Raw genomic sequence first — 26531 nt, forward strand, 5'->3', positions numbered from 1 at the left:
CTGGACCGGGCGCGGTGGCTCAAGCCTGTAATCCCAGCACTTTGGGAGGCCGAGACGGGCGGATCACGAGGTCAGGAGGTCGAGACCATCCTGGCTAACACGGTGAAACCCTGTCTCTACTAAAAAAATACAAAAAACTAGCCGGGCGAGGCGGCGGGCGCCTGTAGTCCCAGCGACTCAGGAGGCTGAGGCAGGAGAACGGCGTAAACCCGGGAGGCAGAGCTTGCAGTGTGCTGAGATCCGGCCACTGCACTCTAGCCTGGGCCACAGAGCGAGACTCTGTCTCAAAAATAAATAAATAAATAAATAAATAAATAAATAAATAAATAAATAAAAATTAAAAAAAAGAAGATCCCGGTCTCTGAAAAGCAAACACCTCCCAGAAAACCTCCACAGAAAATAACAGGCTCTGGTGAGGATGTGGAGAAACTGGAACCGTTGAATACCCTGCTGAGAATGGAAACAGCCAAAGCCTCCGAGGAAAACAGGGTGGTGGCTCTTTACGGAGAGAAGCGTCGCCCTGGGACCCAGCAACTCCGCTCCTACGTTCACACCAAAGAGAAATGAAGACATCTGTTCACACAAACACGGGCCCATGAATGTCCGTGGCACCACTGTTCACAACAGCCAAAAGGTGGAGACGACTCAAATATCCATCAACAGATGAGTAAAGAAACGAAACGTGGTCCATCCACATGAGGAAACATTACTCAGCCGTAAAAAGCAATGAAGAGGCCGGGTGCAGTGGCTCACGCCTGTCATCCCAGCACTTTGGGAGGTTGAGGCGGGTGGCTCACCTGAGGTCAGGAGTTCGAGACCAGCATGACCAACATGGTGAAACCCGGTCTCTACTAAAAATATAAAAATTAGCCAGGCGTGGTGGCGGGCGCCTGCAATCCCAGCTACTGGGGAGGCTGAAGCAGGAGGATCGCTTGAACCGGGGAGGCGGAGGTTGCAGTGAGCTGAGATCACGCCACCACACTCCAGCCTGGGCGACAAGAGCGAGACTCCGTCAAAAACAAACAGGAATGAAGCACTGATAGACCCTCTCCCATGGATGAACGTGGAAGACGTGATGCTCAGTAAAGAAGCCGGTCACAAAGGCCACACCCTGCAGGGCTCCATTCACATGAAATGTCCCGGACAGGCCGGTCCACAGACACAGAAAGCAGATGGGCGGATACCAGGGAATGAGGAGGGGCTGTGGGAAGGAGGATGGGGAGCGATTACTTAATGGGTGCAGGGTGTTTTTATTTATTTATTTATTTTTGAGATGGAGTCTCGCTCTGTCTCCCAGGCTGGAGTGCAGTGGCGTGATCTCCGCTCACTGCAAGCTCCACCTCCCGGGTTCACGCCATTCTCCTGCCTCAGCCTCCCATGTAGCTGGGACTACAGGCGCCCGCCACCATGTCCGGCTAATTTTTTGCATTTTTAGTAGAGACGGGGTTTCACTGTGTTAGCCAGGATGGTATCGATCTCCTGACCTCGTGATCCACCCACCCCGGCCTCCCAAAGTGCTGGGATTACAGGCGTGAGCCACCGCGCCTGGCTGGTGCAGGTGTTTTTAAGGGGAGATGAAAGAGTTTTGAAACTAGATAGCTGGTGGTGGACAACAACGTGAGCACATCCAGTGCCTCTGAGTTGCCCTCCACCGTAGCTGTGTGCTACAAAAGCTCTACCTGAATTAATTATTATTATTATTATTATTTTTGAGACAGAGTTTTGCTCTGTTACCCAGGTTGGAGTACAGTGTCGTGATCTCGGCTCACTGCAACCTCCGCCTCCCGGGTTCAAGTGATTCTCCTGTCTCAGCCTCCTGAGTAGCTGGGATTACAGGCGCCCACAACCATGCCTGGCTAATTTTTGTATTTTTGGTAGAGATGGGGTTTCACCATATTGGCCAGGCTGGTCTCGAACTCCTGACCTCAGGTGATCCGCCCGCCTCAGCCTCCCAAAGTGCTGGGATTTCAGGTGTGAGCCACTGTGCCCGCCCTATTTATTTATTTTTCTTTTTGAGACAGAGTCTTGGTCTGTCACCTACGCTGTAGTGCAGTGGTATGATCTAGGCTCACTGCAGTCTCCGTCTCCTGGGTTCAAGCAATTCTCCTGCCCTCCTGCCTCAGTTTCCCGAGTAGTGGAATTACAGGTGCGCACCACCATGCCTGGCTAATTTTTTGTATTTTCTGGTAGAAACTGGGTTTCACCATGTTGGCCAGGTTGGTCTCAAACTTCTGGCCTCAAGTCATCCGCCTGCCTCAACCTCCCAAAGTGCTGAGATTACTGGTGTGAGCCACCATGCCCAGTCCAATTTATTGATTTTTGCTTTTTGAGACAGGGTCTCACTCTGTCCCAGGCTGGAGGGCAGTGGCATGATCTTGGCTCACTGCAGGCTCAAAATCTCGGCCTCAAGCAATCGTACCACCTCAGCCCCCCAAGTAGCTGGGACTACAGGTGTGCATCGTCACGCCTGGCTAATTTTTGTGTGATTTTTTTTGTAGAGACAGGATTTTAATATGTTGCCCAGGCTGGCCTTGAACTCCTGGGCTCATGTGATCCACCTGCCGAAGTGCTGGGATTACAGACATGAGCCACCGCGCCCAGTCCCACCTTGATCTTTAAAAGGAATGAACAAGTAATACAAAGTCCCTGCTGGCAAAATGGGAAATTGAGGAAAGTAAAGGAGGAAATGGAACACAGCCCTACCTGACCCCAGGTGGGTGTGTCCTGGTCTCTATGTACATGTGTGTTGCCCAGGATGGTCTCGAACTCCTGGCCTCCCAAAGGGATCCTCCTGCCTTGGCCTCCCAACCTGCTGAGACTGCTGGCGTGAGTCACTGTGCCAGGCCTGGGGATGATTTTGTAGGTGGCAGTAGATGATTTTGTAGGTGGCAGTAGAGGATTAATACAGTCTGCAAGTCTGTGGGGAAGGTGGGACCTTGACACCAGGCCCTTTTGTCTTCCAGGTACGGTAGAGGCCTCGCAGCCCAGTGTCTCCCCCAGAGCCGAGGCTTCACCTCTACCGATCAGGGTAGGGGTGGCAGGACCTTGGCAGGGTCCGTGGGTAAGCAACAGCCGTGGCTCAGGACCTGCCCAGGATCCTCTGGCATGATTTGCCCCTAGCAGCCAGGTCCTACCCCAACCTGGTTACCACATCTGGATAACAGAAAGTCCTGGAACCACACACAGGTGCACCAGCCTCCCCTGGGGTCTGCAGCCCACAGGCGAAGCCCTCTGTGCCCCCAAGTACCCAGGGAGAGGGTACAGCCCATGCCAAGGCTCAGAGACTGAAGGAGAGCGGAGAGGAGAGGCTCGGGAGCCTTGTGGTCTGGACAGGCCAGGGCCCCCAGGCTGCTCTCTGGCCCTCCCTGGTCTCGCACCCACTGTGGCTCTGCAGTCCACACTTGGGACCAGTGCTGGGGCGGCACCTCCTCCCTGCACACCCTGCCCCTTACCCCCCTGCCCACCCTGCCCCTTACCCTCCCCACCCTTTGCCCTCCCCTCGACAGGGAAGGCCAGAGCCAAGCATGATTGGCTGCTGAGTCTGACCTCTCTGAGGCTCCATCCTCTCATTTATGAAGAGGCAAAGGAGAGTTCCCCGAGGGTGGTCCTAGAGGGTGGTGGTGGACGGGCACGGACGTGTCCCGGTGGAGCAGTGACCCCTAGGCAGAGGCTGCCTGTCCTCAGAGCCTGTGTCCCTAAGAAGCTCCCCATGTGCTGGGACCTCAGTCCCCACACCACACAGCCCCTGCACTTGCTGGCACCCACACATGGCTGTCCTTGCAGAGCTCAGTTGAGGGCACCAGGGAAGACGTCAGGAAGACAAGAGGCCAAGCCATCTGGCCCCAGGACACAGCCCTCGCCTGACCCATGGACAGAGCCGGGCGTGGGGTAGAGGGAGGATGAACCTGAAGTCTAACTTGAGAGCCCGGCCAGTGCTGACAGGATGATGGCGGCAGGGCATGGAAGAAAATGTGGTTTCTCAATGGGGTTCTGGAAGGACTGTGGGAGGTCTTCAGGGGTGCTCAGGAGGGGAGGATGCACCTAACAGGTGAGAAGGGCTAGAGGTGAAACCCTCCCAAGAGCCACCAGGTGCGCTTTGTTGCGCCCACTTTACAGAGCAAGAGACTGAGGTCCGGAGAGATCCCCACACTTCTTTCTTTCCCCACTTGACCACATTCTTGGAATGACAGCCCAGGATCCAATGGGCATTAGTTTTGAATGTTCCAGCAGCACTGACCCAGGATCCAATGGGCATTAGTTTTGAATGTTCCAGCAGCACTGACCCCGTCTCAGTTCTGTCTCCCAGTGACGGAGCGAGAGGTCACTGAGGACATCAAGAAGACCTGGTCAGCCCACAACAGCTGCTTTCATCAGACCATGAACACCTACACCCCAACACCTATGCAGACGCACCCCTACACCTGTGCAGACGCACCCCTACACCCACGCACAGACATACCCCAACACCTGTGCACAGACACCCTCACGCCCTGGCACCCTAGCCCCACACTCCTGCACACTCATACCCCTACACCAGGCATCACACCCGAACCCCGTGACCAACACCCACCATGGGCAGCAGTGTGGTGGGTCAGGCCCCACTGGGCCACGGTGCGGGCTCTCCTGCCCTTTTCACCTCTGCCCCCGCCTGAGCTGCCGCTCACAGGGAAGGCCCAGCAGCAGCCAGGTTAATATGCATTTTTCTGACTTTGGGAGGCCCAGGCGGCTGAATCATGAGGTCAGGAGTTCAAGACCAGCCTGGCCAACATGGTGAAACCCTGTCTCTACTAAAAACACAAAAATGAGCCGGGCGTAGTGGCGGGTGCCAGTAATCCCAACTACTTGGGAGGCTGAAGCGGGAGAATCGCTTGAACCCGGGAGGCGGAGGTTGCGGTGACCCGAGATCGCGCCACTGCACTCCAGCCTGGGTGACAGAGTGAGACTCTGTCAAAAACAAAAAGAAAAAAATGTATGTTTCTGGGAGCATGGACAGGTTCTCTGGGGCGAGTGAAGGGAAGGCGTGGATTTGGGCCATGGTCCTGGTCCTGGGTCTAGGCTCTGTGTGGTGGGGGCGCCAGCCTCCCCTGGCACCGTCCTGGCTGCATCCCCTGTCCAGCCTGGGCACGTCCCACCACACGCCCCGCACGGGTCTGGCGTCTGGGGAAGGTGTGGCCACAGGTGTGGAGTGACAGGCTGTGACAGTTGTGTCACCAGATCCTCTGGGCAGGCAGCTGTAAGGCAGGCAGGGTCAGGCGCTGGACAACCCAGGACCCCAGGGAGGCGGGGCCGTGGCTCGGCCGGAATGTCCTTCCCCGTGACTCGGCTTTCTTCCCCTGACCCGGCCAGTCCTGGCCGCAGTCCTGTCCATGGGGCGGCAACTGGTGCTGGGTGGTACGGCCAGGACTGGGGCAGGACGGGGTGGCCCTGCTGGGATCTGGAAAATGGTGTGCGGGGTTCCCTAGGACGCAGGATGTGGGCTCTGTGTGGCTCCCCAGACCCTGGAAGGTTCCCTGGGACCCGAGATCTGGCCCCGATAGGTCTGGGGGCCTGTTCTGCCACCCTCCCTGGGGCAGTGGCTGTGATGTCCCGCAGAAAAAGCCTGTCCGCATTTCCTAGGTCACGTCATGACACAGAGGTAGGGCCTAGCTCCCAACCTGACTGAAGATGAGACCCTTGGGGCAGCCCATGGGGGAGGAAGCAGATCCCAGCCTTCCCTTCATGCCCGTCCCCCTCCCACAAAGGTTGCTCTTGGAAAAGGTGGGACCATGTTCCCCAGGGAACTTAAGCCTGCCAGGGAGCAGGGTGGGAAGGACCTGGGGGCCAGACCCGTAGGAGGACATTCCAGGGCCTGGAGGGCCCTGTAGCTGGAACTGGGAACAAAACGAAGTTGGAGGCAGGTGGGGGCAGGTAGGGGCACCTGAGGCCGTGGGGTCACAGGGTGGCGTCCTGTGAAGCTGCTCACTGGCCAGGGATGGTGCCACCTGTCCACACCCACACCTCCTTTCCTGCAGAAAAGGGCGGCCTGGGCCTGGGGGCTGACCCAGGGCCACTGTGGGGGAGCAGGCATTGGAGCCAGGTCTGGGGTGGGTGCTCCCAACACCACCCAGAGTGTGGCTGCAGAGATGCAGACACACGTGGCCCTTCCCACCCCTTCCCGCACCTCCAGGCCACTAGCAGGCGAGGGGACCGCACCACACCCAGAGGTGCCTCTCCCCTGCTGCACCATCACTGTCTCTGACACATCCACGATTGCTGAGGGAGGGGCATGACCCCTGGAAGGCACCTTACCCAAAACCTGAGTGGTATTCAGTGCCCAGGTGCCCATGGAGTCCTGTGTCAGATGGAGCCTGGCCACCTGGGCCCTGGTGCCAGGCCTGGAATGCCCCCCGCCTCCAACTGCTAGGCCTTTCTACAAGCTGAGCCCTTGGAGGTCAGGGGTACCTCATGCTACCAGAGTGCCAGAATCCTCAGAGAGGGGCCCAGGGTCGCGGAGGCTCTGGCCCAACCCCACAGCGCCCTGCCCTGTCCAGGCCCGGGCTGAGCTGTCCCAGGTGGTCTGCTCGCTAGCCGTGCTGAGCCTTTCCTCTGGGTCGCAACCTGGCAGGCCCCCAGCCCCAGCCCCCAGCAGCCATCACATCACTGTGACCACTCGGTGGTCTTCCAGTCCCCCCAGTCAAAGCCCACAGACTTGACCTCTCTGCTGGGAGTCAGTGCTCATCAGTCTGCCTGCTCCCTCCCCCCTGAGGGCAGGGAGGCTCCACCCCAGCTCTGGGTGGGCAGTCCTGGGGTCCACACTCATGAGAAGCCATGCCTAAGAGGGGGCCAGACCTGGGGATCCGAGCCAAACCCCAGGTGCTCCCTGGGACCCCTGGAGGGATGAGTGGGCGTCTTCCCAGCTGGGAGAAGACCTGGCTCTGGAAGGGGCGCCCCTTTGTGCTTCAAGAGGCAGGAGGGGCAGTGAGACCCCAGGCTCTCCGGCTCTGTCTTCCTCCCCCTGTTGCTGCTCTACGGGGGTTCAGGGTTCAGGGATCAGGGCCAAGCTGCAGGCAGACGTGGAAGGTGTCTTGATGGCTTCAGTGGGGGCCCCAAGCCCAGCTGGCAGGCCTGGTGACTCAACAATCTGGGATGGGGAGCACGGTGCCCCTGCCTCCCCAGCAGGCAATACCTTGTGGAGGACCCATTCCCACAGCTGTCCACGGTACCCCACACCCCCTCTGCTGCTCTCCCTCACCAGAAACTGACGAATCGCCTGGTACAGGAAGACGGGGGCACCACCTGCATCACCCAAGGTGGCTCCACCACCTGCCCTGGGCAGCAGCACCGGCCAACTACGTGGGGTCTTCGTCCACGAAGTCCGAGGCCCCCTCACCATTTGCCACGGGCCTGGGTTCTGTTCACAGGCTCTCCTCTTTATGTCTGGGGATGGGGGTGGTAGGGGCCCAGGTAGGGGTGAGGCCCAGACTCAGCCTCTGTGAGTGCCAGTGGGAGGGTGGGTTCGTTACATTACACAGAAAGAACAGGCGGCCTTACTGGACTTGGCATCCCGGAAGGCTGGGCTCCAGGTGGAGAACCAAGGCCCACACGGCCTCATTGCCAGGGATGGGCCTCCCCTTGCCCTCTGGAGGGGTCCTCCATTGATACCCACTGCCTCTTTTGTGCGAAGGTCCGGGCTTACTGGTGCCGGGGCCTCCGAAGCCCCAGGGTCTGTGAGGGGCCAGTTAAAGCGTTCCTGTGGCCCTGACAACCAGACTCCTTAGTCCAGGCCAACAAAGGCCTTACTCCCTGGAGCTGCCTCAAACCTCGGCACCCAAAGTGCCCCGTTATTTCCATGTTGCAAACGGGCCGGGAGAAGCGCCTGGCGAGGTCCAGCGGGTGGACAGCCCTGGCCTCCCCGAAGGTGGAGACGTCCGGGTTCTCAGCCGCGAGAGGGGCGGGGCAGGGGCGCAGTGCTGGAGTCGGTGGCTTTGTAGGGCCCCGCAGGGCGCGGAGCCACCTGGGGAAACGGAAGTTCAGGGAGGGCGAGGCCGGGCCCCACATCCAGGCAGCGCAGGCCGCGGGCCGCTCCCCGAGCCCGGAGGGGCCGCCGTCCGCACCGGGACCGACGAGGAAGCGGAGGTCTGAAGGGGGACAGGTCGGATGCGGCCTCAGAGAGGGAGGATGCGGGCCCGGAGCTGAGCCCGGCGGCCGGAACCCCACGGGGCCCGCGCGCCCCTCCCCGCCCAAGGGGCCCCGGCGTTGGGGGACAAGGGGTCGCTGCCTGGAGGACGCTGGGACCTGCCGCGCTGCGTTGCCCGCGAGCCGGGGAAACGGAGGGACGGGGGAATGGGGGTTGGCGGGGAGCAGCGAGCCTGGACTCCGGGGGAGGCGAGGCAGGGTGACCCCAGTCCCGGGGCGCGGAGGGGGCGGGCGAGCTCCGGACCGGGGGCGCCACGGGGACGGTTCCGGTTGGGGGTCCCTGGGCCCGGCGGGGTTGCGGGACGCACCGTCGGGGAGCGGCCGCCCGGGAGCCCGTCCGGAGGCGGCGCGGGGTCCGGGCGGGGCGCGCAGGGGCGGTGCCAGGCGGTGACGTGCGCGGGGGACGTGCCGCGCCAGCGACCCGAGCACTTAAAGTCGCCCCCGGCGCGGCGCCGGGCGGCAGAGGCGGGCAGAGGCGGCGAGAGGCGGGCGGAGGCGGCCCAGCGGCGGCAGGTAGGCGCGGCCGCGACGCTCGTGCGCGGGCCGGGGCCCAAGAGCTTCCCCGTGCCCGGCAAGGGGGCGGCCTCTGGGTCCGCACTCTCGCCCCCACCCCGCCCACTTTGTCCATCAGGTCTGGGGGCGCCCGGGGCATGGACTGGCCTTCTCGCCCCCCGCGCGGCCCCCACCGAGGGCTCCCGAGAAGCAGCCGCGCCCCTCCGCGCCCTCGCATCCCTGGCTGCCCAGTCTCGTGGCCCCCGGTCCGGCCGGGCGTCCACCCGTCGGGCTGCCCTCAGGGGCTGGGCTCCGGCCAGGAGGTGGCTGCGCTGGCGGCCAAGCCCGGTCCGGGTATAAATAGCTCGGTCCGCGGCGGCGGGGGGCGCGGGCTATATTTGGTGGGGCTGCTGCAGCCCTCCCTGTATGGGTGGCCTCCCCGAGGGGAGTGGGGAGCACGTGCGCTCTGGCCGAGGCGCTTTCCGCTGTTCACACCACCCTAAACACTTCCCGACCACACCCGCCCTTGGGCAATGACTAACAGCCCGTGCAGGGAAATGGAGGATCCCCTCCAGGGCCAGGCTGGGCTCCCTGGGTTCGCCGTACCTCTACCCCGGCCCCCAGGCGTGGGAAAACCAGGCACACACTTTGGTAGCCTCCCACTTCCTAACCCACGCCTGTTTCCCCATCCGAAAAGTGGGTTGATCAGGAGCCTCCCTGGGTGTTGGGCCAGCCAAGACACAGGGGCTGCAGAGTGGAAGGGAAGTCTTTAGCTCTGGCCGGGGCCACCAGGGGTGGCTGGAGTCGGTGAGGGACGACGGGGGGAGCCGAGGGGCCGCTGTCCTCCTCTCTGTCCCAGAGGCACCGAGCTTCGTGGCCAGGAGGCCTGGGCTGAAAGGGTCCCTCTCCTGGTGATGGCCAGAGTCAGGCCTGTTGGGCGGGAAATGGCAGCTGGCCCACCCCAAGGCCCAAGGGCTTGTCCGTGCTGAGCACAAGGGTGGGTAGTCTTGCGTCTATTGGGGCTGGGGAGTCCAGGGTCCCAGCTTCACTTCACAGGCCTGGGAGTCAGGTAGGGGCTGGCCTGACCGTGCTGGGAGAGGAACTGTTCTCCAGCATGGTGTGGAGGAGGCTGGGCTGGACTCCTTATGGCGAGCAGGAACTGAGGAGGTGCTAGGAGGCCATGGCGGGTGTCTGCCCCCAGAGAGGCTTTGAGTGCACAGGGGCACTGCCTTGGCAGGTGCAGTCTTTCCCCCAGGGCTCTGTGGTGTGGACAGAGTCTGGGGTGGGCATCTGGAGGACTGATCTCAAGGCAGACTTGGTAACGACCCCATGTGACCTTGGGCAGGGCCCACCATCCAGGTCACCCAGAAAGCCATGTGTGGGGTCAGGCCAGCCCCCACTGACTGAAGCAGGGCACTTCACTTTGGAGGTGCAGCTAGCAGAGGGCTCTATGGATCCCGGCCCAGCCATCAGGCCGGACGGGTCCCCCCCACTGGCCTGCAGTGACCCTTATGCCAGGCTTGGCTGGCTCAGCGGTGGGTCCTGGGGTGACCTGGCCACGTGGGACAGAAGGGCCAGTGCCGCCCCCTCCAGTGAGGAGCCAAATGTGGGCTACACTCTGGGCCCCAGCGGGGGCCTTCTGGGCGGTGGCGCAAAGCCATTGGAGGTGCCCAGGCCCTGGCGCAGGGGCGGGGCGGGAGCAGATAGGGCTCCTGGAGTCCTCCCAGCGTCACCTGCCCGAGTCAGTCCCATCTGTGAAATGGGCCACGCCGGGCAGCCGCACGCACAGAACCGCGGGGGCCCCTGCCCCGAGACCCGCGGTTCACGAGTGGACGTCCCCGAGCCGCGCCCACTCGACCCACCTCTGCAGCAAGTGGAGCCGGCCCCGCCCTGTGGCTTCGAGGCCCCGACGCCTGGCGCGGCTCCCGGGCTCCGCTGACCCCGGTGGACCCGCGCGCCGGCAATTACGGTAGCGTCCGGTAGGGCTCCTACTGCGGGCAATACGGGGGCTCCTCCCATGGCGCGGTCACGTCCCCCACGTCCCGCGGCCGGCGGGGCGGGACCGGGCGGAGCATCCTTCCCTCCCCCTCCCCCAGGTGGGCCCCGCCCAACCTCGCCCACCCGCGCCGACCCCCGGCCGGCAGAGCCGAGAAGCGGGAACCCGCAGGCGCCCTCCCTCCAGCCCGGGCGGGGGTGCGCCGAGGAGGGATCTCTCCTGGCGAGGGTGGAGTTTTGGGTTCCCCCCTCCGCCCCCCACCTCCCGCCTTCCTGCCTCCTCCCGGTCACTACCTTCCCCCGGGTCCCCACGACGCCCGCTGGGCGGCGGTGGGGTGGGGGCGCCTCCTGACCCGAGTCCCCCTCTAGTCTTGGCCTTCGGGCACTGGCTTTAGGGTGGAGGGTGCATGGGAATCCAGGAATGGGGAGAGGTGGCCTCGTGGAGGGGCGGCCTGGCGGGGTCCAGGAGGCCTGGGAGGTGGGGGAAGGCGGCTCTGGACTAGCCCCGGCCCCCACCGCCTCCCGGCCCCAGGGCGGTGACCTCGGCCTTGCGGAGAAGGGGTCTTCAAGCTCTGAGACCCCGCAGTGCCAGCTCAGGGCTGAAGCCGGCGGCGGCGGCACATGCAGCCTCCCTTTCCCACGTGGGACTTGAGCCCAGTCCCTCTTGGGGCACTAGTGGGGGCTCCTGGCCCTGGGTGTAAGTGGCCAGTCTGGCCTGTGCGTCTGCCCCGCCGGCCTCTGCCGTCATGATGTAAGCGGACACAGCGGCAGGGCACGGGCGTGCGCGGGGGTCTGCGGGGGTCAGAGGTGGGGTGCAGGGCCCAGGCCTGGGGCAGCCCCTTGCGCAGCGTCCACCCCCCCCCGCCAGCTCGGCCCGGACACCTTTGCAGGCGGCTGGGGCGGGGCTGCCCGGGGGTTACTCACTGCTCCTTCCTTGTTTGCACAACAGGGACAGCGGGGGAAGAAGGGAACTCAGGGAGGCCCCTCCCCGGGTGCGGCGCCCTCCCGCCCTCAGCACCCCTTAGCAGCCAGGCGCTAGCCACAGAGGGGCCGCTTCCTTGGTCCTCAGGCAGCTCCCTTGGATCCAGGAAGGAAAGGAATTGCCCTTTTCCTGCTCCGCCTCCTGCCTGGGCCACAAAGGCAGGGCCAAGGCCCATCCTTCAAGGGCTGGAGTCAGTTAGGTAACAGACCTCGGGGCCGGGGCTCAGGCCACTGCACGGACCCAGGGAACGGGCTGACAGTCCAGTGGAGGCCTCAGCGAGGCAGCGGCACTGCGCATAAACCTGAGGACCTAGGCGGGTGAGGGGCCTGCAGGTCCAGACGCCTGAGGGGAAGCATGCCAGGGTGCCCCGTGCCCCCCAAGGAGGTCAGCGAGGTTACTGGAGAGCGGCCCAGGGGGAGCAGGCTTGGGCAGCAGGGGTCAGGTTCCGGACCTTCTGTGCGTGAGTCCACGTTGGCTCTGCAGGTCGGCATTTCGAGCCACCTGGCATGGCGTTCCAAGCCTGTGACGGGGCAGTGCAGGGGTCTGACTGGCAGGCACCCAGGTCCTGAGGGCTTCATGGTTGAGTCCTGGCCTAAAGCCAGGGGTCATTACAGACCCCTGTGCCCTGCACCCTTGAGGGAACTGCTGCCAGCAGCCCCTGGCTTGGGAGGGCACACAGCTGTGGGATGCGGGGTCTCCTGCAAGGGCCCTTCCCACCCACCCCTGCCCTAGGCCTCCTGCTCAGCTTCCAGCAGCCTGGGGTCGTGGAGCCTTTGGGAGACCCGCTCTCCGGCAGCCCCCACCTGGGAGATCAGCTTTCTCATCCCAGAGGGCAGGTTATTTCTGGGCGGGTTGGCATGCTTCCTGGGGGGCGGGGGGGGCAGTAAATGTCAGGGGAAGGCCAGCCTATGGCGTTTGCCCACGGAGAGGCCAATGCTTGGTGACTGTGGCGTGTGCTCCAGGCAGGACAGCCCCAGGGTGGTCCTCGGAACACCAGGCCACCTGTACCTTGGCCCATCGCAGTGCTGGGTTATCCTGGGAGATGGGTCGTCTGCGCCGTTATTTCGTGCCCCTTCCCCGTACTCCGCCTCCTGTGGCATCCCCTGCCCCAAGCCATGTGGGCAGACAGCTGGCTCCAAGTCAGCCCCTGGACACCAGGCTGGAGTGGGAACTCCTGGAGCCATTTCAGCATGGCTGGCACCCCAGGCTGGGTAAGGACAGACGATGGTGCCAGGCTGTGGTCTGGGGGCTTGTCCAAATGCCTCATCTTGACACAGAAAATGGCCCTCCCCACGTGAGCTTCACGTGGAAGCCACAAGCACCTCAGGTCTCAGAACATGCTGTGCCCTCCTGGCCAGTGAGTCCTGGCACCGCCCCAACCCTCTGCCAGCCCTCCTTGACCCTAGTTCAGGGGCGCCGCGTCTCCTGAGGGTGGCCCCGTCCCCTGCCTCCCCGTGAGCCCTCGTCTGTCTCTTGAGGACCCTGGCAAGCTTCAGGTGCTGGGTTTGCCTGCGGGAAGTCCCCCGCCCCCGCTGGTGCAGCCAAGGAGACTCAGAGGCCCTGGTGCCTCTCTGTGTTTTGGAGGGGAGCCTGGGGGGGGTACGCGAAATCCGGCTGTTCTGTCTCTTGTATATTTCCTTCCTTGGCTTTGCATGGCCTGTTTTAAAAAGCGTCAACCCGCAACCCCAAACAAGCTGGGGCCCTGAGGCCGTCAACCCCTCCAGTCTCCCCCGGGACCCGCAGTCTGCATCCTTTTCCAGTTTCATTCCTCAAGTGCATGTATTTTTAATATCTTGTAGTTATCCTGCTGTATACTGTCATCTTAGGAAACTTTTAAACTTAATACCAGTATGAGCAGGACCTACCCTGCTGCTTAGTGACCCCAGACAGCATGTCCTGAAGTGGTGTGTCCTGGGGAGGTACGACAGTCCTCCTCTGTCCTGTCCCAGGCACTGTGGTGGGGGCGTCCGGTGTCCAGGTGCAGAAGCAAAAGCTGCTCCCGGGTTTCCCAGAAATGGTCCCGAGGCCTTGGCCCCAGGGAGCCAGCACAGGTTGGGGAGTAGACCTCTGGCCCTGTGGCGGGGGTCTGTTCTGCTCCAGTGGACCGCATCTGCCTTGTCATCATCCAGACAGCCACAGCTGGCTTCTGGGTCCCCTCGTCAAGCGGCATTTCCCAGTAACAGTGACTTCGTGGAACACTTACGAAGCCCTTACAAACCATCCTTGGACCTCTAAGGCAGGGGCTCCAGGAGGCACAGCACCTGTGGTGGGGATGGTCAGGCAGGCTGGATGTGGGGAGGGTTCGGAAGGAGTGAGGAGCCACACACGGAACCCCTCAGACTCTCCCAGCAAAGGTCCTTGCCCTTGTGCAGGTCCTGCCTCTAGTTACATGTTTGCCTTAGAGGCAAAGTTGGGCCGTCACGGGGGACCCACCAGGATGGGGTCTGCAGACACACTTGCAGGAGGAACCCAAGGAAAGGGGGCGGGGGTGGAGCCCCACAGATTGCGTGGAGCTTGCACAGCAGGCCTGCTGCTGCCTCTCAGGGCGCTGGTTCACAGCACAGTCTGGAGAAGCTGAGCCGGCTGGACCAGACCACCCAAGGTCTCAGGTTGCAGCTCCCTGGTAAGGAGAGGACAAGGTGACTTCTGGGTGGGGTGGGGCATGAAGATGGAAGTCTGGCCTCGGGTTCCAACTTGACTCAAACGAGCTGAGCTCCTGGAGTTTACAAAAGGGACACCAGCTTCAGTCATCGTGGGGGCTGGCGTGGTTTGCTCTGGTGGGCTGGATGGGAGCCTCCCCAGCCCCTCCCCTCCCCAGGAGGCTCCAGACCCTCCTGATTTTAGGCTGCAGCCTGTGGGTCACTCCAGGCACAGGTGGGGTCTCTTCTCACTGGAGAAGTTGCTGAGCAAAAGGGCCAGTGGGAAGCAAGGGGGCATCCAGGGATAAGGGGCCAGCTCTGCCCCCCCTTCCCCACCCCACCCACTCTTAATACTGCAGCCCCTGTGCTTCCAACTGCCCCCTCCAGCCTGGTGCTCAGTCCCTCACCGCCAGCGACTGCCCGCCTCTTCTTGTGCAAGCTCCTGGGGGGCTCCACTGAAGCCAAAGTGGGCCCTTGGGGCAGGAGAGCCAGAGCAAGGCATGCTCCACCTAGATTTAGACAGGGAGAGACCTGGCGGACACCACCCCCGAGGCCCCGGGGCGAGCTCAGTACTGGGGACCCGAGGTGCAGGCTGTTGCCAGAATCATGGAGTGTGGCCCTGCCCAGCACGGGTCAGCCACAGCAAGCCAAGACAGAAATGACGGCCAGGCCGATGTTCCTGCCGGGGGCTGCTCCTCCCAGGAGGTAATCTGAGTCCTGGCTGAGCCCAAAAAAGCCACTGCCCTTTAGAGCCAGCTGTGTGGGTGCAGGAGGCAGTGCAGAGGGAGTGGGACCCCCAGCTGCTAGCCTCCCTCCACATCCTCCTGCCTCCACCAAGCACCAGGTCAGGGGGCCACAAGTGCGGGCGCTGGGCAGCTGCCCCTCAGCCGAGCTGCGGGGTCATCCAGCCTAGGCATGTGTGCCACCCAGCTCGTGTCACTGCCTGACGGGCTGCAGCTGGGATGGTCACCCGGGCAGCCTGAGTCAACCTGCGTTCTCTCTCAGGTGAGGCGGAACCGACGCTCTCGGCCATGGGAGGGGCCGTGGTGGACGAGGGCCCCACAGGCGTCAAGGCCCCCGACGGCGGCTGGGGCTGGGCCGTGCTCTTCGGCTGCTTCGTCATCACCGGCTTCTCCTACGCCTTCCCCAAGGCCGTCAGCGTCTTCTTCAAGGAGCTCATGCGGGAGTTTGGGATCGGCTACAGCGACACAGCCTGGATCTCCTCCATCCTGCTGGCCATGCTCTACGGGACAGGTGAGGGCGGCCTCACACCGGGCCCCCGTCCGGGGCTCTGCTGGCAGATCCTGCCAGGCGCAGGAGCCCGCGTGTGGCCAGGCTCAGCAACAGGGCCTTCTGCCCGCTCCCCAGGAACCCTGGAGGGAAGCCCTTGGGGCGGGGATCCTGCTGGCCAGCAACATGTTCTCCACGGGGCCAACCCAGGCAGGGTGCGAAGTCCATCCTGGCCCCTGTCCAAACGGGTCGGCTGTATTTTTAGACAGTCCCAGAGGACAGGGCTCCCGAGGGCCGTTCCTGAAAAGATGGCTGTTCCTGCGCTGCAGGGACCACGGAGCCCAGCAGGTGGCGCTCGCCTGTCACTCTGCCCTGCTCTGGGACTGGCCCGCAGCGTGCCCCGGTGCCCCGCGGAGGGAGGGGTGGCGTGGGAAGGGGAGGCCGGCTGCAGACGGTGAGCTCGGTGGGCTGGCGGGGGCAGAGCTGGCTGCAGGCCCAGCGCCTCTCAGCTGCCGCCCTCCTCAGGCCCCCTCTGCAGCGTGTGCGTGAACCGCTTTGGCTGCCGGCCCGTCATGCTTGTGGGGGGCCTCTTTGCGTCCCTGGGCATGGTGGCTGCGTCCTTTTGCCGGAGCATCATCCAGGTCTACCTCACCACTGGGGTCATCACTGGTGAGTGGGGCCGGCCGGTGGGCCGCAGGTGCTGGGAGGGGGGCGGGCCGTGCACTTCTGCTCCTGGGTCCAGGCCGCCTCTGGAGGACAGCAGGGCGGGTGGCTGCAGGATGTCCCGGCCCCACCTCGTTGTCCCCCTCTCGCGTGTGTGGGTGGCAGGGGCGCTGCACACTGGGAGCCCGAGCCCGTGGGAACCTGGGAGTAGAGACGCGGGTCTTGGGCTTTGGGGGCAGCCTTGTGGGGGCTCTCACCACATTCCCTTTCCTCCAGGGTTGGGTTTGGCGCTCAACTTCCAGCCCTCGCTCATCATGCTGAACCGCTATTTCAGCAAGCGGCGCCCCATGGCCAACGGGCTGGCGGCAGCAGGCAGCCCCGTCTTCCTGTGTGCCCTGAGCCCGCTGGGGCAGCTGCTGCAGGACCGCTACGGCTGGCGGGGCGGCTTCCTCATCCTGGGCGGCCTGCTGCTCAACTGCTGCGTGTGCGCCGCACTCATGAGGCCCCTGGTGGCCGTGGCCCAGCCGGGCTCGGGGCCGCCACGATCCTCCCGGCGCCTGCTAGACCTGAGCGTCTTCCGGGACCGCGGCTTCGTGCTGTACGCGGTGGCCGCCTCGGTCATGGTGCTGGGGCTCTTCATCCCGCCCGTGTTCGTGGTGAGCTACGCCAAGGACCTGGGCGTGCCCGACACCAAGGCCGCCTTCCTGCTCACTGTGCTGGGCTTCATTGATATCTTCGCGCGGCCGGCCGCGGGCTTTGTGGCGGGGCTTGGGAAGGTGCGGCCCTACTCCGTCTACCTCTTCAGCTTCTCCATGTTCTTCAACGGCCTCGCGGACCTGGCGGGCTCCACGGCCGGCGACTACGGCGGCCTGGTGGTCTTCTGCATCTTCTTTGGCATCTCCTACGGCATGGTGGGGGCCCTGCAGTTCGAGGTGCTCATGGCCATTGTGGGCACCCACAAGTTCTCCAGCGCCATCGGCCTGGTGCTGCTGATGGAGGCGGTGGCCGTACTCATCGGGCCCCCATCAGGAGGTGAGCGCTGCGCCCCCAGGCAGTTCCCCACGTCTGCCCTTCCCATCAGATGCCTGCTTTGCGAGGCAGGGATGCACACCCCTAGGCAGCTGTCGGCATTGTGGGACTCAGAGCTGAAGGGGGTGCACTGGCTGAACCGACCCTGATTCTGCTGGGGCCAGCGGGTCTCCGTTAGGAGTGGGGGCTCGGTCTGGCACAGTGCACCCCAGATAGACCAGGCAGCTAGGGGCTGGATCCGTGGGGTGGGCAGCTCCTCCAGGCTCTACGTGGGCACCACGTGGCAGCTCCGGGCAACCCCACAGCCAGTTTTTGTATTTTGGGGCCTCCGTTTTGAAGGCTGACTGAGCTAACACGTGAAGGAAATTAGGTTTGACTGGAGCAGCCTTGCCCAGGCTCTGGCTGCCTGGCGAGGGGGTCCTGGGCTTGGGGAGGGCCAAGGTCTCACCCCCAGACTCCTGTCTTGGAGTCCGCGGTGGCCAGGACACAGGGCTGGTGCTGAACACAGCAGGGCTTCTGGGGCTGCCCACTGGAAGCCTCAGGGGGACTCCGTGGGGACCAGCCTGACTCCTGCCACCAACCAAAGCCCAAACTCTCTGCAAAGCCACTGTTATTTTTAGCCTCTTAAGTCTTCGTTCCCCTGGGGAGGAGGGAGAAGAGGCTGAGGAGGGAGGATGCCCCCAGCTGGAACACATGGAGGGGAGAGAACACCTCCCAGCCCCATGAACTCAAGAGGCAGACAGGGCAACCCGTGTGTGCTGAGACGCAGAGACACAGGCTTGGGGGGCAGCTCTGGGCCCTGCGGGCAGCCTGCGGAAGCAGCTGGGACTAAAGGGGTCTTCCTACAGGCAAGCTCTTGGATGCGACCCACGTCTACAAGTACGTGTTCATCCTGGCGGGGGCCGAGGTGCTCACCTCCTCCCTGATTTTGCTGCTGGGCAACTTCTTCTGCATTAGGAAGCAGCCCAAGGAGCCACAGCCCGAGGTGGTGGCCGCGGAGGAGGAGAAGCTCCACAAACCTCCTGCAGACTCGGGGGTGGACTTGCGGGAGGTGGAGCATTTCCTGAAGGCTGAGCCTGAGAAAAACGGGGAGGTGATTCACACCCCGGAAACGAGTGTCTGAGTGGCTGGGCGGGGCCGGCAGGCACAGGGAGGAGGTACAGAAGCCGGCAACGCTTGCTATTTATTTTACAAACTGGACTGGCTCAGGCAGGGCCATGGCTGGGCTCCGGCTGCCGGCCCAGCGGATCGTCGCCTGATCAGTGTTTTGCGGGGGAAGGTGGCGGGGTGGGAATCATGTCATTCCAGAGTGGATCTGTGGTGAAACCAAGCCACAAGGTTATAAGGCATCCTCACCAGGGGCCCCGCCTGCTGGTCCCAAGCAGCCTGCGGCCACTGCTATGCTCAAGGACCTAGAAACCCGCACTGCAAGATGACGTGACTTTAATGGGAGGGTGGGCCGCGGACAGGCTGGCAGGGCAGGTGCTGTGTGGGGCCCTCTCCAGCCTGTCCTACCCTGGACTCTCACATGGGGCCTGTGCCCACCCCTCTAGTGTCTTGGGGACAGCTCCTTCCACCCCTGGAAGGTGGAAATAAACCTGGATGTGGGTGGAGCGTCAGGACAATGGTTTCCTAGAACTGTATGATTTTGCCATGTGGCCTAACACTGTGTCCCAAATCTCACATCTGCTGGTAGCCTGGCTGTTCCTACAGTGGCTCTGTCCTCACCAGCTTTCCCTGCAGCAGCACAGCATTCGTAGCAGGGGCAGGCACTGCGTGGAGGGGGGTGCGGGGCGGGTGCCTGGACCCGCTTGTGCCAGGGTGGTCTCTGAAACGTTCCCTGGGAGCCCCTAAGTGGTGGTTATATGGGAGCTGAGGTGGAACAGGCCACTTTATTCACTGCTATGTTTAAGAAACAGGACTCTCCTGCCTTCCCTTTTTCGCCCCTCTGGCTGGCAGTGTGCACAGTGTGGCCGGTGCCCAGGGCTGGTCTTTGTGCCCTGTCCTCCATCCAGCCCGGTCCAGCACTTGGGCTTGTCCTGGGCACCTAACACCCACCTGCCCTCGTGGCCAGCAGTGGCCTGCGTGGCTGGGAGCCCGGTCAGAGGCCGCCGGGGCCCTCAGTAGGTGCGTCGTGGGCGCTGGGGATGGCAGCGGGTGCCCTGGCGGGCTGCGTGCAGCCGGAGAGATGCCATGTCCCTGCTCCTCTGCAATGAAAAGCAAGCGAAAAGTGCACATCTCAGCTCCAGGTGCCCCCATCTGCCCCTGGCCTTGCCCCAGCTAGGCTGGAGCTCTCTCAGCCCAGGCTCCTGCCTGCAGCCGCAGGGCTGTGGAGGCCTCTAGCAGGGCTCAGGCTGGTGGGCAATGCCAGCAGCTGCAGGGATCAAGGTCCACCTCTGCACAGCCAGGCCCATGTGTCTCGACAGAGTCCACCCAGCAGCTGAAGGGAGAAGGACGAGGAGGTGGGAGCAGGCAAGGTGGGGGGAAGCAGGCAGCCTGGGCCTCAGAAGACACATGGCCTTCCCCGGCTGGCACCCCCACATCAGGGCCCCGTGGGGGCTGCTCAGACCCAGGGGTTGCTACCTCTGGACCTGGCTGTGCCTGGTTCTGCTGCCCTCAGGAGTGACCTGGGCTTACAGAGGTACTGGCAGGGAGGTCATGGGCCGGGTGGGGGGTGCTCGCTCCTGGAACCCTCTGTTTCCAGATATCTCAGGCCCTCACCCTCCCCTAGGCAGGAAGCAGGCCCCTCTAGCTCAACCGTCGCCCCTCATCTGCCCCACTCTGGTCCCCACACCCACAGCACACAGCAGAGGCCCAACACAAAGTAGCCAGGCAGTGCTGCTCCTAGACAGACACGCCTGAGGGGCCCTGCTCAGTGATTCAGGAGTGGTCCCGATGTGGGAAGGCGGCCATGCATGGCTGGGGGCACGGGACGTCTGGGGGCTGGGGTCCCTGTGCCGCGGAGCGGGTGTTGAGTTCTACCACCCCCTCCTTCAGCTGGTGTCTTTATAGGCGAGAAGCCATGGGGCAGCGGGTCTGCTCTGACACAACAGGCAGGAGTGAAGGGAAGGGAAGCCCGGGGCCCACTGGAGGAAGCTGGGCACAGAGGTCTGGTGTGTGGGCTGCACAGAGCTACCCCCCAACCCCGGTGACAGATTCTGGGGCCAAAAGTGGTTCAGGTCTACCATGTTGTGAAGACCCCCTGACCAGAGACACGTCCATCCAGAACCCACTGCTACGTGGGGTGGGGTGGGGTGGGGTGGGGGGGGGCAGAGGGCACACAGACTTCTTCACACGATCCCAGATCAGAGGGAGGAGGGAGGTGTTCACCTGGCCTGGGTTTTCCCAGAGAATAGCCCTGGAACAGTTGTGTGCAGGGCCCGTGCTGGGGGAGGTGGCGGGGGAGGTGCAGGGAACCCAGAAAGGGCCTGGTGGCTCCAGACGCTGCCATCCCTGGGCCTTCCAAGGGGTCTGTGGTGAAGCTCCCGGGAGGCGCTGCCCAGTACCTGGAAGGCCTGCTCTTCCCCTCTAAACCACGTCTGGGGACACAGACCCAGCCAGACTCAGGTGCAGAGAACAAGCTCTCTAACCCTGTCCGCTCAGGTCCTCACAGGTGACATGCAGAGCCGCCACCCAGCAGGCCCTGAGGACATGCAGCCCCTGCTCCCTCTCAGGGCAGGGAACCCCAGGAGGGAGGCTGCGGGCCTGGGGAAGGTCAGGCAGGAACTGGAACTTGGGTCTTGCCATTTTCCGGTTGGGGCCGGTGAACAGGGCAGGGGCTGAGCCTCACCCACGGCCACAGTGAGGCCCCACACACCGTCTCAGTCTGGGGCAGCAAGAGGGAACCATGTGAGGTGGCCTGGAGACGAGGAAGGCCCTGGGAGACGGCAAAGTCTGGGCAGGAGGGCTAGCAGAGCTCCAGGCCACAGGCCTCCCCAGGGTCAGGGCAGAGTGCGTCACAGGCAGAGTCGGCGGGACAGCCCCGGAACCCCCTCAGCACACACCCACGTGGGGCTCAGAAAACTACACCATTCTTAGTTCGAGCAACCTCCACGCAAGCCACCCGAAGTCTTTATGCTTTCACTACAAACCAAAATATCCTCATCTTAGGCAGTGTGACCCTGCTGGCGTGGCTGTGGCCAAGGACCAAAGGAGTGGCCTGGAGTGGAGAGTGTGGGGTGGAGGTGAGGGCGGGAGGGGAGCTGGGGGGGAGGCGGCCTAGCCTGGCTGAGCTCACCCATACACAAGCACAGGTCAGGAGTAGGTGCGGACCTCCCTGCTCCGGCAGCCCGACAGCCCCCGAAAGGCCTTGGATAGGGGCCGCTGCTGTGTGCTCCGGGGCGGGCAGAGAGGAACCGCATCCTTGTTCCTGTGCAGGGCCATCGGGGCAGCTCCTAGGCTTCAACAGCTCAAGTGACAGGGGAAGCCCTGAGCACTGCAGCCCTATGGCAGTGGGAATGGACACGCGCTCACCCCAGGCGGCTGGAGTGCCGCTGCCGGTGCCACCTCAGAGGGCAGGGGCTCTCCAGAACCATCACACAGAACATGCGTGGACTTCCGTGTGCACACCAGAGCCCAAGGGGGCAGCAAGGTGAGGAGCAGTCGCCACCCCTCCCTGCCTGGCAGGAGGCCCAGGGCACAGCTCTCCTCCTGCTCTGCCAGCTCCCAGACACCCACAGGCTGAGAAAGAACAAACAGTCTCAAAAAAGTATTTTCACATAGTTCACCTCAATGCATCGAAAACTCTCAAGCTGATGAAATAAAGACCACGTGGAAACGGGAAGGAAGAAAGGTAGAAGTCATTATGAATTTATTATTTACACAATTGTTAAAGTACACAAATACAGTGGCGATACAAACGCACAGCTTGGAGACTGCCCGCCAGTGCACAGCTGACACAACGTCCTACCTACGTTTCCTGCACGGGGCGACGGGGACTAGATACTGGGCAAGGACTGTCACAAGCACACTCCGAAGACGCAACCCGGCAAGGCTCAGGCTGGAACCCAGGCGCAGAGCTGCCTCGCACAAACGTTCTGGCGCTACATCAGGACCACGGGTATTTACAAAGCCAGCTCGCGCCCCTTCAGGCCACAGCCGCAACGTCTCTCCGGGTCGGGGACGTCCACCTTCAGGAAGGCGTCCAGCAACAAAGAAAATCTCTAACTTGGCTCTGACCCACCCCGACCTCCCTCTGTACTTCGACACACAGCTCCCACCCGCTCAAGGCCCCGCACTCCAAAATGCTTACACAGTAACCAGCCTAGGATTCAGAAAGCACCCATGGGCTCAGCCAGCCAGCCAGCCAGCCGGGAGGGTGAACGACTGTGTTCCAGGACGCCAGCCAGTTACGGTGTCCGGGCATCTCTGGGGAGGAGAGGGAAGAACCCAGGTGCACACCTTTGGGGTCCTAGAGTCCAAAGGGAACATTGTCCATCGTGATGGGGTCCAGGAGAAGTGCCCATGAACACAGACTGCACTGCGCATCAGGGGTGGGAGCACACGGCCACTGGCTACTGGCCAACTGCTGCGGAGTGAGAGGCGAGAAGGCATCCTGGAAACCTCAGGGCACAGCAGCGTGGAGCCTGGGGCAGCACCAGCTCATGGAGGCCGCCTGCCTTCTGGTGGGACTCGGCGCCACGCACGCTGCTTCACTTCTGACCAAGAGACACGCGCCCAACAGAAGGTCACAGAGCGCAGACCCTACTTCCTGGGCGTGAAGGTTCTGGGTCAGGTTGGGAGAGTCACCTGCTCCCTGGCACCTCAGGGTGGGTCCTTCTGGCCTGCCGGCTTTTCTGAGCTAGTCTTGGCACCTGGCAAGGACAGCCCCGCTCCTGGTTTTGAGCACGGGCATTCACACAGATCGACTGCCAATCTGCCCAGGAGCACTGAGTGTTGAGAAAACGTACCGAGTGCAAAGGCAGCAAAGGCAACAAACACTGCAGTAACCACACACCTCTCGGTTCACAATCCTCTCCCAAGGGACCAGAAACGCATCTTCCACCTTTAATCCTGGGACTCCCAATTGTCCTGCTAGGGTCTCAAAGCCTCTGCTTCCAGGTTCTCAGCTGCCTGCCCACCTCCTGGGGAAGAAGAGCACAGCGCTTTGCCTGGTAACACCCACCGCGCACCCCTGCTCCGCGGCAGCCTGCGGGTCCCTAACTGCTCTCCAAGGGCCTCAAGAGTTCCCGACAGCAGGCATTTCAATTACAGGAGGAGGGAGGGTGAGACGCCAAAATCAGGTTGACGAGGTCCCACCACACACGGGCACGCACACACACCACAGACTTCTGCTGAGAAATCTCCTCTCCAAAGTGGACAACAAAACACTGCAAAACAAACACAGCACACACCCTTGAGATCTGCCTGCACCCTCTCCCTGCCCGACTCCACCTCATACACAAACTCCAATCCAGCCTCTGTCTCAGAATTCCTTAAGAGTCAACATTTTTTTGTAAGACCGCAAAAACAGACAAGAAAGAAACAATAAAAAGACAGATTTTCTTTACACAGATTTAAGCCAGTAATTTTTAGCAAAATGATACAAAACTGTCTTAACCAAGTAGAAGATTGGTAGTTACAGTGGAATCGTCAGGGAGTACAGGGCGGCCACCACTGGAGGGAGCTGAGGCCCTGGAAAGGGAGTCTGACTCTCTGCAATTCTCTCCCTGCTTTTCTTCCCAGCCCCATTACAACCGAGTTCACGTGGAGGGCCGCAGTGCAGCCCCAGCAGTGGCAGCTCTTGGAGTCTGTCCGTTTAGTCTGTTCCCCCATGAGCGTCGCTGGGTGAGTGGCCTGGAGAGCTCCCGGTGTTAACATTTCGATCCTAGACCGGGGGACGCGTCACTAGTAAAGCCATTGGTAACAGAGTAGATCAGCCATGCATTGTCTGCCCTTCACAGCAATAAGGAGTTTTCTCATCGGTGCACGACAGACTGAAGACCACTGGAAGCCACCCGACCAGGAATCTGTCGGAGCCAAAGCACAGGAGAAGGTCAGCATGGGGCCAGGGGAGCTGGTCAGGCACCTGGGCACAGATACCACGGTGACGGTGCTGGGCAGGGAGGGGACGCACTGCCGCTGCCTAGCCCCAGTCTAGACGCCTGCGTCCCTCGCCACGCACAGGGGCCTCTGTGGCCAGGACACGTGCTCAGCAGAACGAGTGACAGGAAGATGGGAAGGAGGAAGAGGCATGCAAGCAAGGTGCCCACAGAGCCGAGCGCGGCACGGTCGGAGGATCAGAGTGGAGCGGAGATGGGTGCTCCTGCCTCCCTTCCTGGAAAGGAACCTGGTGTTTGAAAACGAGTACCCCTCTCGGGGAAGACGTGAAAAGCAGTTCCTGTCAACACATTTCCAGAGTGTGCACAGTGTGAAAACTGCAGCAGGTCTCCCAGCGGCACGGACCCGACAGAAGCGCAAGCCCCTGCTGGAAGGAGCTGCCGAGCGCGTGTGGCCGCCAAGGAGGGAGCACAGCGTGGACGCCGGCCATGCACCGACGGCGAGGAGTGAGTGGGCTGCAGCTGGAGGAGTTAATACAGACGAAGCTGCGTGGACAAGACGGCTGGGCAGAGACCAAGTGTGAAAAGAAACACAAAACAAGGACAGAGATAAATGAGACAGGAAGAGAGAGGCGACTAGAAAAGCCGGCATGGCAGAGACCGCCAGGAGTGTGGCGCGGCAAGAGCTTAGGAGCCCCCAACACAAGCGTGGAGCCACTCAGCTGAGCAGGACACAGACGCCCTCCAGGCACGGCCCACCCTAGACAAGGCAACTCAAGTGCTCAGGGCACCCACCTTGCCGCTCCTGCCCCACGGGTGGGCGCCCAGGACAGGAGGGGAGCAACGGCACACAGAACGCAGTCACGGGGAGGCCACAGGCCAACAGGATGGTTTCCTGGGCTCACTCTGTTCCAAGGCTCTCTGTGGACAGCCTCCCCCCAAGACTGGGCAGCGGACTGCCGCCGCTCTGCACCCCACAAGAAGAACAGAGCAGAAGAAGCCTCACTCTATCTCCAGCACCTGGCATGCAAGCCCAGCCCACCTGCAAGCTCCCACGGGCGGGGCATGGTGGCTCCCACCCACTTGGCACTGCTGCCTGGCGCCCGCCGCGCGCACACTCACCCAGTGCTGCCTTCCGATGGGAGACGAGCAGCTACTTGCCGTGGTGTTCGAAAGGAATGCTATTCTGAGGTGGGGAAAAGACAGCTGTTGGTAAGCGTCCCGCCGGCCCCCTGACTACCTGTGTCGGCCCCAGGTCCAGATGGGCGTCCTTGCCTCAACCAGGTCCACAGACCGACGGATGCCGCCTGGGTGAGCCCAGGCACGGCGCACAGCCTCACTTGCCTCTCGGGACAGGCCTCTGGGTAGGAGTGGCGCCCACTCCTCTTCTGGAATCACTTGCTCTTAAGGCCAATGAGGGCACGGGACAGGCCCTCCTGAGTCTTCTCAAGCACTAAGGAAACCTGGCTCCCAGTGGGATGGCAGGTACTGGGCAGCCCCACAATGGGGCCGCAGGGCGCAGCCTGCAGGCAGCGGAGACGCACGTCCTCGCCGCTATGACAACAGGGCTCAGGCCTAGTCCTGGACAGGGGTTGGTCAAAGCGAGTCATCAACTGTTGAAGTGACGAGGCCTCCTTCTCACAAAGTAACCCCAAACAGACTCAGCAACTAGATGGCCTTTAGGGCCCAGGCTACCGTGGCCAAAGAGCCCTGGCCGAACACCAACAGCCCGAGAAGAGAGGGGGTGAAGACGGAACAGACCCAGGCTGGGGCGGGGTCCTACAACTATGGGGGTCTCTGTGACCTGCAGCAGGGCTGCCATGTGTCCTCCACCCATCCACACCCAGCCATGGCCAGCAAGCCCTGGGAGACCTTCCTGCTGCCTCCGCCCATCTCCATGGGGCACAAGGACTCCTGAGAGAAGCAGAAAGAACCAGGAAGAGCGACGGCCCGAGGAGGAAGACTGGCCGGGGATGAGTCACTGCCCGTGGTGACTGTCTCTCTAGCTCACCTGAGCAAGCAGGTGAGGCGCTCAGAGCACTCAAGCCTCCTGTACCCGCCTTGGGATTCAAAACAGGGGGCCACCGGTCACAGCCACCACGCGTGCCGGTGCTGACGGAGTCTCTGGCAGGAAGGGAACACAGCCAAAGCCTTCCCGTGAGATGGTGACGGAGGGGCCGGCCCTGGAGGTGGGGAGCCCTCAACATGCCTCTCAAGAAGGCCCCCCAGGGTGTCCAAGAGCAGAGGCCAAGATGCTGCTTTCGGAAAGAACACACCCCCAAACCAGCTCTCTCTGGAGACTCCTCCCTGCTAAGAGTCCACATCGTA

At 62.5% G+C, this 26531-nt stretch overlaps 2 protein-coding genes across 8 annotated transcripts in view; one reads left to right on the forward strand and one right to left on the reverse strand.

The window, feature by feature from the left end:
• Positions 1-8018: 8018 nt before the first annotated feature.
• SLC16A3 (solute carrier family 16 member 3) lies at positions 8019-18832 on the forward strand. 5 transcript variants are annotated; one of them, XM_008013345.3, is made up of 5 exons: positions 8019-8115; positions 15289-15537; positions 16039-16182; positions 16453-17208; positions 18054-18832. In XM_008013345.3, the coding sequence occupies exons 2-5, from the start codon at positions 15315-15317 to the stop codon at positions 18326-18328; spliced, it is 1398 nt and encodes a 465-aa protein (XP_008011536.2). In that variant the 5' UTR covers positions 8019-8115; positions 15289-15314; the 3' UTR covers positions 18329-18832. The 5 variants fall into 5 exon arrangements, with proteins under 5 accessions (XP_008011536.2, XP_008011533.2, XP_037849359.1 ...); XM_008013342.3 differs by lacking the exon at positions 8019-8115 and adding an exon at positions 8604-8688; XM_037993431.2 differs by lacking the exon at positions 8019-8115 and adding an exon at positions 11834-11961.
• Positions 18833-19156: 324 nt separating this feature from the next.
• The window catches only part of CSNK1D (casein kinase 1 delta), a 32894-nt gene continuing 25519 nt past the window's right edge, over positions 19157-26531 (reverse strand). The window contains exons 9-10 of one of the 3 annotated variants that reach the window (XM_008013352.3): positions 25326-25389; positions 21990-24173 (exon numbers count right to left, since the gene is read on the reverse strand). In XM_008013352.3, coding sequence (XP_008011543.1) covers positions 25357-25389 — 33 coding nt within the window. In that variant the 3' untranslated portion in view covers positions 21990-24173; positions 25326-25356. Of the gene's footprint in view, positions 19413-21989; positions 24174-25325; positions 25390-26531 lie in introns of those variants that run through there. The other 2 variants (XM_008013349.3, XM_008013350.3) reach the window with 2 other exon arrangements.

The sequence above is a fragment of the Chlorocebus sabaeus genome, chromosome 16 (genome assembly GCF_047675955.1).
Source record: "Chlorocebus sabaeus isolate Y175 chromosome 16, mChlSab1.0.hap1, whole genome shotgun sequence".
Taxonomy (NCBI): Eukaryota; Metazoa; Chordata; class Mammalia; order Primates; family Cercopithecidae; genus Chlorocebus; species Chlorocebus sabaeus.

Bases quoted from the DNA above. Each gene is read 5' to 3' on its own strand.
- SLC16A3 (XM_008013345.3), top strand. From the start codon at position 15,315: ATGGGAGGGGCCGTGGTGGACGAGGGCCCCACAGGCGTCAAGGCCCCC. The intron at 16,183-16,452 runs GTGAGTGGGGCC...CCTTTCCTCCAG, and splicing joins CACCACTGGGGTCATCACTG to GGTTGGGTTTGGCGCTCAAC. The intron at 17,209-18,053 runs GTGAGCGCTGCG...GTCTTCCTACAG, and splicing joins CATCGGGCCCCCATCAGGAG to GCAAGCTCTTGGATGCGACC.